The 11,665-nt window shown below is 58.8% G+C and overlaps 1 protein-coding gene across 4 annotated transcripts in view; it reads right to left on the bottom strand.

Annotated features, from left to right (window-relative positions):
- Window positions 1-1,054: 1,054 nt before the first annotated feature.
- The window catches only part of ADAMTS10 (ADAM metallopeptidase with thrombospondin type 1 motif 10), a 43,265-nt gene continuing 32,654 nt past the window's right edge, over window positions 1,055-11,665 (bottom strand). For 3 of the 4 annotated variants that reach the window (XM_071799777.1, XM_065858413.2, XM_071799776.1), the window contains 10 exons: window positions 9,021-9,154; window positions 8,086-8,209; window positions 7,464-7,544; window positions 6,065-6,228; window positions 5,528-5,654; window positions 5,310-5,439; window positions 4,503-4,707; window positions 3,745-3,921; window positions 3,105-3,261; window positions 1,055-2,919 (listed from right to left, as the gene is read on the bottom strand). In XM_071799777.1, the coding sequence (XP_071655878.1) occupies window positions 2,810-2,919; window positions 3,105-3,261; window positions 3,745-3,921; window positions 4,503-4,707; window positions 5,310-5,439; window positions 5,528-5,654; window positions 6,065-6,228; window positions 7,464-7,544; window positions 8,086-8,209; window positions 9,021-9,154 (1,409 nt within the window). In that variant the 3' untranslated portion in view covers window positions 1,055-2,809. The remainder of the gene's footprint in view (window positions 2,920-3,104; window positions 3,262-3,744; window positions 3,922-4,502; window positions 4,708-5,309; window positions 5,440-5,527; window positions 5,655-6,064; window positions 6,229-7,463; window positions 7,545-8,085; window positions 8,210-9,020; window positions 9,155-11,665) is intronic. The other variant, XM_071799778.1, reaches the window with a different exon arrangement.

Below are 11,665 nucleotides of genomic sequence, written 5' to 3'. Positions count from 1 at the left end.
CCAAACCCCCTGCAGCCTCAGCACCAGGAGCATCACTGCCCAAACCCCCTGCAGCCTCAGCACCAGGAGCATCACTGCCCAAACCCCCTGCAGCCTCAGCACCAGGAGCATCGCTGCCCAAACCCCCTGCAGCCTCAGCACCAGGAGCGTCGCTCCCCAAACCCCCTGCAGCCTCAGCACCAGGAGCGTCACTGCCCAAACCCCCTGCAGCCTCAGCACCAGGAGCATCACTGCCCAAACCCCCTGCAGCCTCAGCACCAGGAGCATCGCTGCCCAAACCCCCTGCAGCCTCAGCACCAGGAGCATCGCTGCCCAAACCCCCTGCAGCCTCAGCACCAGGAGCATCGCTGCCCAAACCCCCTGCAGCCTCAGCACCAGGAGCATCGCTGCCCAAACCCCCTGCAGCCTCAGCACCAGGAGCATCGCTGCCCAAACCCCCTGCAGCCTCAGCACCAGGAGCGTCGCTGCCCAAACCCCCTGCAGCCTCAGCACCAGGAGCGTCGCTGCCCAAACCCCCTGCAGCCTCAGCACCAGGAGCGTCGCTGCCCAAACCCCCTGCAGCCTCAGCACCAGGAGCGTCGCTGCCCAAACCCCCTGCAGCCTCAGCACCAGGAGCGTCGCTGCCCAAACCCCCTGCAGCCTCAGCACCAGGAGCGTCGCTGCCCAAACCCCCTGCAGGCTCAGCACCAGGAGCGTCGCTGCCCAAACCCCCTGCAGCCTCAGCACCAGGAGCGTCGCTGCCCAAACCCCCTGCAGCCTCAGCACCAGGAGCATCGCTGCCCAAACCCCCTGCAGCCTCAGCACCAGGAGCATCACTGCCCAAACCCCCTGCAGCCTCAGCACCAGGAGCATCGCTCCCCAAACCCCCTGCAGCCTCAGCACCAGGAGCATCACTGCCCAAACCCCCTGCAGCCTCAGCACCAGGAGCATCACTGCCCAAACCCCCTGCAGCCTCAGCACCAGGAGCATCACTGCCCAAACCCCCTGCAGCCTCAGCACCAGGAGCATCGCGGTGCGGGGCCTCCTGGTTGAGAAACAAGACTGGGAGCAGAAGCTGTGCCCAGGATCGTAGCTACTCCTTTATTATAAATCATGCCGTTACGTCGCTCCTCCTCAGAGTTAGTATGTTAAACATTTTTCATTATATATATATCTATATAAAAAGGTGAAAACACCCCCCCCTCCCTTCACCAAAATGTCAAAAAGGAGCATGGCACCAGGAAGGAAGACAAATGAAGGGCCCCGCTCGACAGCCAAACGGGATTTGCTGAGCACCAGAGAAGCTGTGATCGGCTGAGGAGCGGGGAAAACATCCAGATGGTCGAGGAACACGAGGGCTGGCAGGGCAGAGGGGTTTGCTCTGGGGAAAGAGGGCTGTCCACCTCCCTACCTGACCCCACAGGGGCAGAACATGGCTTTGGACACCATTTCCCATCTTTGTGATGCAGAAAGGCCTGAAAATCATCATCACCATAACAATACCGATAACAAAAAGCACATGCTTTGTAGACTGGATATTCAGTGGCCTGTGGAGAAAACGTGCGTTGGTCCGGAGGTGACCTGGAGGAATTTCAAGCCGGTTCTTTCCCCCCGCTGGAGGTTTCCTGAGGGCAGAGGAGCGGGTGGCACTGGGACCGGCACCGAGCCCACAGTGGCACATGACGAGGCTGCCTTTGGAGACAAAGCACCTTTCGGAGGCAAAAGCACCTTTTGGAGGCAAAAGCACCTTTGGATGTAAAGCACCTTTGGAGGCAAAGCAGCCACGGAGGCTGAGGTGTTCACTGGGGGTGGCCCTGCCAGGACCAGGCAGATGGGGCCCAAGTCACAGCTCGGCAGTGGGGACACTGTGACCGAGACAGTTCTCGTCCTGCATCCTCCTTTGCTCTGCTCCCTGCAGCCCGACACGTCTTGATGCCCATTAACTGACTGCAAACCCGAGCATGGCTCAGCCCTGACCTTGGCTCAGGCTTCAACCTGTTTCTGGAACAAAAAATGGTCATAATAGTGACAAGGGCTTTAAGGATAAATAGGGGGGAGACCCCAAATCAAAGTTGGTTGTTAAGAGAGTGTAAATAACCCCCTCTCCCAGTTAAACTGGTGTCACCGCTCTGCTCACTGAGTGACCTGCTCTCTGTCCCTGGCTGCACGTCCCAAGGTGACAGGATGCAAACCAAGGAAACAAAAATTCCCATTCCAGCCCCACACCCCACAGCAGTTCATCTTCATCCATTGCCCAGAAGCCACAAGCCACACTTGTCACCCGTGGCACCTCAAACCTCCTCCCTGTCTCCCCTGGGGTCCTCGAGGGAACAGCAGCAGCTCCCGGTGTGTTCAGCCTCCCTGGGGACACCCCACATGGACCACGGTGCCCTGGGGACACGGGTGCACAAGCGGATGAGGCAGGAGCGGGACGAGCGGTGCCGCTTCGGTGGCCGTCGGCGCCTGCAGGACCTGGGTCCGCTACTAATAAATAACAACGTCAGAATTTCAAGTAATGTCCCTGCTGCCGCGCTCTGCCCAGCTTCTCCCTCTCCATCGGCCGGCTCCTGTCGCACTGGGCCGTGGCGGTGTCTGCAGCGGCTGGCAGTGGTTTAACTGGGAACCTGCATTGTGAAGCTCGGGGCGAAGGGTGCATGGCTTTGGGGGACGGGTTTGGGTGACGCCGGCTCCCACGGGAAGCGCGACCAGTGTCTGTGTTGGACCCAGGGGAGGTTCCCGGGGCGGAGAGGGAGAGCACGGCTCGGCAGCCCTCTCTCCCTCCGGCGGAGCTTTTGCCTTCCAGTTTTCCCATGGGGGTCACGCTGTGTCCCTAGTGCCCCTGGCATGTTTTACAGCACATCTGTCGGAAGTAGGTCCGGCTGCAGAACTTGAACTTCAGGACGAGCGGGCAGTAGGCCACCTTGTTCACATCCTTGCACTCTGGATGGGCAACAGAAGGAAGGAGAGTTACAGCTGCCCTGGGGGCAAGGAGTCCCAGGGGGACCTTTAACCAGCCCTCTGCAAGCTCCTCGTGCACCCCGAGGGCCTGGGGCTGTGTGCCAGGAAGCAGCAAGACCATAGAATCACAGAATGGTTTGGGTTGGAAGCCCCCCCATCCCCCTCACCTTCAGGGTTATCTGTGGGTCCCGATTCGCACTTGGTCTCGCACTGCTGCATGCTGGGGGGCTGCAGGGACTCCATGCAGTCGCTGGACGGCTGCCCGGTGTGAGCCAGGCACTGGACGGACCTTCTTTGCTGGCCAAGGCCACATTGTGCAGAACACTGTGGGAAACAGCACCGTAGGGAGCTGCAGCGGCCACCACGGCTTTCATAACATGGGGGGAGAGGCCAAGGCTGGGTCTAAGGAGGTGCAAAGGGTGCTGGATGCCACCGTCCCTTCCCTCACCCGCAGGGACCTCAGGGGCCTGGCTGAGTGCTATGGCCCCACTTCCCAAAAAGTTGCTTCAAACTTCCAGGACTCAACGATGGTCTCTCCATCCAGCCCTAAATCACCGTCTTTCCCAGGCCTCCTGCACCCCAGTGTCACTCAGCAGCAGGGACAACTGTCAGTGTCACCCCACTGCCAGGCGGGGCTGTGGCAGCTGGCCCAGTGCTCCCACTGCCCTGCTCCCCATCCTGCACCGTCCTGCTGCCCCACACATCAGGTTCTGCTGGCAGGTAAGAGCCTCATGTGCACCAGGATTTGAGGGGCTGGAGTAGCCGAGTCTTCTCCTTCAATAACCCCATGGAAAGGATTGTCCCTACCTCTCCCCACTCGCCGGTCACCCAGCGTGGTGGGGGGCAGCGCCGCAGGTTGCACCTCATACTGGTCGGGGGTTTGGAGCCTTCGTAGCACTGGGAGGTGGGCAGCGTCGCACTGTGGTCACCGCTCTTGCAGAGGACGATGCGGTGGCGGAAACCCGGCCCACAGCTTGGGGTGCACTGCAGAGAGAGGACAGGCATGGTCAGGGTGTACTGCACAGAGCAGGGAGAAGCAGCACTGGTGCTTCCCATGGGTGCTCCCACCTTATAGAATCACAGATGGTTTGGGTTGGAGGGACCTTCCCAGCTCCCCCAGTGCCACCCCTGCCATGACAGGGACATCTTCACCAGCTCAGGTTGCTCAGAGCCCCGTCCAGCCTGGCCTGGGATGTCTCCAGGGATGGTTCAGCCACCACCTCTCTGGCCAACCTGGGCCAGGCTCTCACCACCCTCAAGGCCAACAATTCCTTCCTTATGTCCAGCCTGAATCTTCCTCCTTTAGTTTAAAACCACCACCCCTTGTCCTATCACAACAGGCCCTGCTCAAAAGTCCGTCCCCATCTTTCTGATTGCCCCCTTTTTAAGTCCAGAAAGGCCACAATAAGGTCTCCCCAGAGCCTTGCTTGTCTCTGAGCTACAAGACCATTTCCCATGTTCTGTTCCCCATGGCCAGCAGCCACCAGCGATGCTCTGGCCTAGTGAGTGACACTGTTCTAAGGACCAGTGCCAACAGAGAGGTGAGGGTGACGTTAAGCACTTACTTCAGACCAGTCCAGGGCGACCCACTCTGGAGGGCACGTCTGGTTATTGCAAGGCTCAAGCATCTTTGGCCGTGGATGGGTGCAAGAAGCATCATCCAAAGTCTTCTCCTCGGTGGCAGAGATCTTACGCTTGCAGAAGACGCTGCGTGTGCGGACACCTTCGTTGCAGCTTCGGCTGCAGTCAGACCAGTTCCCAATCACCCAGCTGCAGACAGGGAAAATGGCAAAGCTTGTGAGGGGCACGGGTGTCCACACTTGTCCCCAGATGCCTGTACAGAGCTCTAGTCCTATGCTGGCCACAGCCTCCCAGGCAGCTCTGGTTGAACCACAGAGCTCCCCCACATCTCCCTTATCCCTTCAAGAGAAGGGCAAGGACCAGCCAGGGAAGGGCTAGGACAATATTTGAGGGACCAGACAGGGACAGCTGCTTTCTGCAAGCAGCAGAGCAGTGCAGGGAGGACATGCATTGGCACCATTGGCCAGCACGCCGTGCTGGGGCATGGTGCAGCCTCATACACGGAGCATTGTGATGCAGGGAGATTGCTGCTGCTGCATCACCGCTGCTCTTCCCCACAGTGACGCACTTGGGCCGTGCAGCTTGCGTGCTGTATTGTGCTCGTGAGGGGACACAGAGGAAAACACTGTCCCCCCTCTCCAGTAGAGCTGCTCCAGGTGGGCAGCGTCACCCCTGGGGACTGCAGCAGGGGACTCTGACTTGGGAATGGCAGAAAAGGGTGAATTTCACCCTCCTCCACACTGGCTTTTCCACTCACAGTCCCTTGATCTGCTCCAAGGCATGGTACTCACGCGGGGGGGCACGGCTCGGTGTTGCACGGCCTCTGCCGCTCTGGCATTTTGGTTTCAGGGCTACAGAAATGGTTGGAGACAGCTGAGCCGTCGGAAAGTTTCTTGCACACCACAGATTGGATCTGGCTGCCTGCCGAGAAGAAGAGGCGAGGGGGAAAGAGAGGAGTCACAGGGGTGCAGACATGTGTCCCCCACACCAACACAGGGTCAAAGCTCACCCCCTGCACACAGCACCGAGCATTTGGTCCACGGGCTGTAGTGCCAGGAATATTGGTTGGAGGCGTCCCTGCCGATGGGTGCGTTGAACTTGTACCGGATCCCCTGTAGCTCTGTCCGCACAAGCACCTGTGGAGAAAGGCACCACCGAGATGTCAGTGCCACCCAAGCCCAGCAGGGTTGTGACCATCCAGATGGCATCCTACGACCTCTTTGTGCTCGCTAAAGTCCAGGGCAGCTGAAATCTCCCCACCTTCCCTTTCCAGTCCCTTCCAGCATTGATGTGGCAGCCACCAGTGATGACAGTGGTGCAGCCATGAAAGGGACAAGTGCTCCTATGCACTTAAAAATTGAATCATTCCAAAGCCTGGCAGGTTAAGGTGGGAGACCTGAGAATTTATGCCAATTTACCTCTGATGTCTGTGCCCCTTTACCCCAGACAGCAAGGACAGGGGCTGAGGAACTCAATTCCCATGTAGTCACGGCAAGGTCTCTTTAGCCCAGACCAGGTGAGGGTATGAAGGAACCACGTTACCAACCATGACAAAGAGGGTGATGTTGGTGGGTCCCAAGGCCTCCAGGGACTCAGGCTCGTCTGGGGATCTCCTGTAGTGGAAAGTGGTGCCTGCGATGTCGAAGCGCCGCGGGGGGTCGATGGAGAGCTTCCCATTGATGTAATAGTTGCTGCTCTCCCCTCTCAGCGCTGCAAGGAGAGGGGAGCAAGTGTTAGCAGAAAGGCTGAATGCATCCAGCTCTGGCCGGGTGCTTCACATCGACCAGGCTCAGAGCTCTAGGTAAATACCATTGGCCTCATTTTATAGGGGTGGAATAGATAGGAAATAAAGTAGGTGCCTGGGTGAGGTCACGCAGGAAGTCACTAGCAGAGGTGGGACTAATGTACCCATCATCTTGTCTCAGCCTGCCTGTCACCGCACTGTGGAAGGACAGTGCTGCGGGGAGCTCAGCCAGCTGCCCGGGTGGTGCTGGGGACACCTGGCAGTGTGATGAGCTGTGGCCATAAAGCCAGGCTCAACTGCACCTGTGCAAACTGGGTCTTGGCTGCTGGGGCTGCTGGAGGAGGCTGGTCCCCGGGAGCCTGGCTGTGGTTGCCCGAGCGAGTCACTAGAGGGGGATCGGCTCGTTCGCTCCTGCTTGCATTCCCACGCTCTCCCTCCCTGCGCTCCGCCACCAACACCGCGCTGGCACCCAGAGCTGCACTGAGGATGCTTTGTACTGCTGAGGATGGAGGATGCTCCCTCCCCTCCCATTGAGACAGAACCTGGAGTGCAAGAGACTGGTGTCAGCAGTCGATAGAGACACGAGCTTGGGCTGTGCCTCCAGCGTACAGAAATCCAGTCTGGATGGACACAAGGAGTCCCCAGTATTCCTGGGCTGGGCAGGGAGGGACATCGGCATCCCCAAACCCAGGAGAGCCCCATTGTGACCTCCCACTGGTGCCAGCCAGGAGTGAGCACCCCGGCCCACCCCCCCACCCCGCTGCCCATCGCTTGGAGGACAAAAAGAGAAGACAAGGGGAAAGCAAAAAAAAAGCCTGTTGTAAAAACCAGCCAGAGTCTGGCTGGAAAATTAAACCCAAGGAAAATGTGAGCAGGTCTATTTTTAATCCCCAGCCCAACATGCTGGCGGAGGGGGGAATGCCAAGGAGGCGCAGACAGTGCCAGGAACGACGGGGTGTGGGGTTTGCTCAGGGTTACGCTGCTGAACAGGGAGCGCAGCGAGATGGGGACTGTGTGTGCCACACTGGGACACGCTGTCCTGCTGCCTCCCTCTGTCCCCAGCCCAGGACGCCCGAGCCCATCCTCTGCTGCCCTGGGAGGTTTTCCATGCTGAGCCTTTCCCACGCCCTATTAATTGCAGGGAAGTGGCAGCCCAAGGGGCGTCTGGCTGGGATTTCAGCGTCCCCCAGCCCCAGCTCACCGAGGTAGTTGATGGAGAGGTTCAACTCCCGGATGTCGATGTGGACGGAGCCTTTGGGAATCTGGATCACCTCTTCGTAACCTGTGAGACAACCCGGGAGTGGTGAGCAGCAACGCTCAGCCTCCGAGGCCTGGGCTGGGTGGGAGTGTGTGCCACCCTGTCACCCGTGGGTTAAACACTGAACCAGGTGCCGGTGCTGCGGGCACCGCAGAGGTGTGTTTGTTCAGCCACCCACTGCAACCTAATGGAAAAAGCACTATGGCCTGCCAGGATGGGCTTGTTTGCTTTGCAGCGTGGGCTCTCGTGATGGGACTGGCTGTGCTGGGGAGGTGCTGTGGAGCTGGGAGCCCCATGGGCATCTCCACGGGCATCTCCACAGCCTGGCCTGAGGGCAGCATGGAGGGAGCTGGGTGTTCTGTGCCAGGGCCCTGGGTGCCAGCGGTGGCTGGGGCACAGTCGGGTTGGTGAACAGGAGCGATTTGCTCTCTGCTCGCAGCCTGCTCCTGCCCATGGGGGCGATTCCCTGGGGCATGTTCCTGCCTGTCCTGTGTGTCCCCAGGAGCATGTGAATCTGATGAGGGACTCGAGGGTGGGTGACACTGGCCAAGCCGCTCGCTCCTACCTCCCTCTGGCAGGGACTGGTTGAAGATGCCCTCGATGGTCTCGCAGGAGCTGCCGTCTCCCCCACACACGCGACACTTGTCCTCCTTCGAGTCAGAGCCCAGGACACGGTCACAGCCCACATGCTGGAGGAAAGAGCAGCAGGATTTAGCCATCCTGGTGGGGCCTTGTCCTCCCCACACAGAACCTGCAGCATCTTGGGCAACGGGAATCTCCCCTGGGCTCCTCCTCACTCCCCTCCATTGCTCTGCACCCCAGGGAGAGCTCAGCACCATCCCCTCTGCTCAGCCTCCTCTTCTGGCTCCTCTTTGCAGGGACAGCCCTGGAGGGGTCTCTGTAAGGCAGACGGGGGACAGAGGCACAAATCCCGTGACTTTGGGACACGGCAGGTGTTGGGGTGCCTGCATTGAGCTGGTGGAGCTGCAGCAGCCCCAGGAGAGCCGTGTCCCTGCGGTAAAGAGCCCACGTGAAGCCTCCGGCTCTGCCCTGCTGCCACGGTACGTGGGCTGCAAGTGGGTCACCAACACGGCTGTGGCTACCAATGGTGCAATCCCCCTTTTGTTCCACTGTAATTTCAGCCCCGTAGAGACAAAGAGATCCCAGAGGCACAGGAAGGGAGACAGACAGACAGAGGGAGCCTGTCTGCCCGCCTGCTGGGGACATGCGCCGCTCCCACAGCACTTTCTTATAATTAAACTTTTATAGCCTTCCAGATCCCATTTCAAGTGAAATATCAAGTGCCTGGAACTACATGGGCTGTAAATGCAGAGACCCAGCGCTAATGCGGGCACCCGGTGCATGGAGAGCGGACAGACACGAGCGCAGAGGTGGATGGACACGCTCCCACCCCACGGGTGACGGGGCAGAGGGATGCCCGTGTTGGGCAGCGCTCCTCTGCCCGGGTCTGTGTCCCTGTCCCCCCGTCCCCGGCAGCACCTTGCACTCCCCGTTGACGCAGATGTCGTTGGAGTCCTGCCGACACGGCGTCCCGTCCACCACGGCCGCCGCTCGCTCTGTGTAGAAGTTGAATCCCTCGGCCAGGCAGTTGAGGGAACAGGCTTTCACACCCCCTGTGAGAGAGGACGAGGTCCAAACGACGCCATCAGGGAGAGAGAGGAAAGATGTGGAGATCCAGGGCTGGATAATGGTTATTTTACCCTTGGCCTCCCCACGGCACAGCTCCAGGTGCCCAGGACAATGTCTCTGCTGAGCAGAGGGACCCAAGGAGGGACTCAGGCACCTCCTTATTGATCAGCACTGAGTCAAGACCCTTGAACCTGACACTGGCACTTCAGGAGAGCCTGTCCCTTCTGCATAGCGTGGGAAACACAGGCAGCACGTGACAGGGAAGGTCACAAACTGAGTTGTTCTTATTTAGTGTCGGTTAGTCCTGGGTCACTTGGCACTTTACAATGCCTGTCGACACCCTTGTGCCTATTTCACAGACAGGGAAACTGAGGCAGCAGCTCATACGTGACTTCTCCAAGGTTTTTCAGCTACTAGACCAGAGCGTACAAGTTTTTCAGCTCCTACCCCAGTTACTAGGCCAGAGAAACTATTTCTTTCTATTCAAGGCTGGTAGATACTGAGTCCTTCACAGCAGGGTGAAGGGGACGATGATCAAGTTATGCTGAAATACCCACTTCCCAACACCCCTTGCCAAAGCACCACCTAAGAACAGAGGCTGGATATCTGGATATTGACCTATGGTGCTTGGGAGCAGGATGCGGGACTGGTTATGGCAGGAGACACCTAGAGCAGAGCAGTTTCCTGCCTACTGACATTGGATTTCATCAAACGTTGTTGCAGACTGTGCCATTGGCTGCCTTTACAAAGCACCTCAAGGAGACTCGACAGCCTGCACCAGAGATGCACACCTGAGCTGCGGCAATTCGCCCCTGCAGGCACCGCAACAGCCGTGAAACAGAGCGGGGAAGCACCGGGGTCGGGAGCAACGGAAATCTGCACAACCTGCAACTTGATCTGGCAGATCAAAGGGGCAGATGGAGGGGAGGGGGGCCCAGCTGTGCCCGGGAGCGCCCGAACGCAGCTGGAGAGAAGAAAGAGCAAAGCAAAGAGAGGGAGGAACAGGAGGAGACACGAGAGGGGAATTCAGCTGCCTGGAGGGATGCTGGCGAGGAGCAGGATGCCCGGGCAAGCCCCTGCAGAAGGTGCTCTATCAACCCTCGTCTGTACAGCCAACCCCCCCTGAGCCGGTGAGGGAGCACCAGGGCCATCGAGGGGGACAACACAACCACAACAGAAATTCACAGCCAACTACCCACACGCCTGGGCTCCAGACCTGCCCAGCCAGACCTGAGGTGCAAAACATCACCTGCAAGGTAGGAAAACCCGAATCACAAGGGACCCACGGCGGCCACAGGACCTCCCGGCTCGGAGTGGCTGTGCACCGGCACCCGCACACCCACACATGCAACTGTCCCCCCAGCCTGTGACAGGGGCTTGTGTTGGCCATGCTGAGACGCAGCTGGGATTTAGCCAGGGATTTTTGGCTCGGGAGCGTCTCTCCTGCCGGTGGCCTCGCTCCTGGCAGCTGCACTGGCCCTTGGTCCCAGTCGGCGTGTGGCTCATTCCAGCCACGCTCCCTCCGGCCGACACTGGGGTGCAGGGCAGACTGTGCAATGCAGCAGAGCTGAGGAGCAGCCAGAAACTTGGGGCTGCATTTCAGAGCTCTCAGATGGGTTTGCTAAACATTTTACGTGCACTGTCCTTTCCCTTCCTTGTTTCCGGCTACAAATACCTGCAGTGCTGGTCCAGCTCGGGGTCCTCAGCACAGGACACACATGGAGCTGCTGGAGCGGGGCCAGAGGAGCCACAGGAATGATCCGAGGCTGGAACAGCTCTGCTGGGAGGACAGGCTGAGAGAGCTGGGGTGTTCAGGTGGAGAAGAGAAGCTCTGGGGACCTCATTGTGGTGTTTCTGTACTTAAAAGTGGCCCATAAGAAAGATGAGGACAGACCTTTGAGCAGGGCCTGTTGCTATAGGACAAGGGGTGATGGTTTTAAACTAAAGGAGGGAGATTCAGGCTGGACATGAGGAAGGAATTGTTGTCCCTGAGGGTGGTGAGAGCCTGGCCCAGGTTGGTCAGAGAGGTGGTGGATGAACCATCCCTGGAGACATTCAAAGCCAGGAAAGGCAGAAGTCCTCAGGTGACACTTGCAATGACTCGAAGTAAGTGTCTCTGAGAGGAGAAAAAGGATGAACTGGAGGCAGCAGGGCCCTACTGGTGTCAAGCTGGGGACAAAATGGGCCACGAATGCCAGGGCACAGATGCTGAACAGCGAAACGTGGGCTCAGTTCAGAGCTTGGGGCTGAGCAGTCCAAGGTCAGCAACAGCCAGGTCTGCCGTGTACTCCTTTTAATATTTAACCTAGCTATTAGAACAGAGTATTTGGAGTTGGGTATGCGGCGCCTCGGAGGATGTTTTGTTCTTCCTGCCTGCCCCGTCCCATGGAGGAATTAAAGTTCATTACAATTTATGATGAGCAATCTCCTGTTTTCTGCAAGCCCCTGCTCCTCCCCATTCCTCCCCCAGCCCCGTGAGCTGCTCCGCTCTCCCT

Source organism: Patagioenas fasciata, chromosome 27, assembly GCF_037038585.1.
Source record: "Patagioenas fasciata isolate bPatFas1 chromosome 27, bPatFas1.hap1, whole genome shotgun sequence".
Lineage (NCBI taxonomy): Eukaryota > Metazoa > Chordata > Aves > Columbiformes > Columbidae > Patagioenas > Patagioenas fasciata.
Note: the sequence above shows the minus strand (reverse complement) of the source record. Positions and strands in the feature narration are given on the sequence as shown.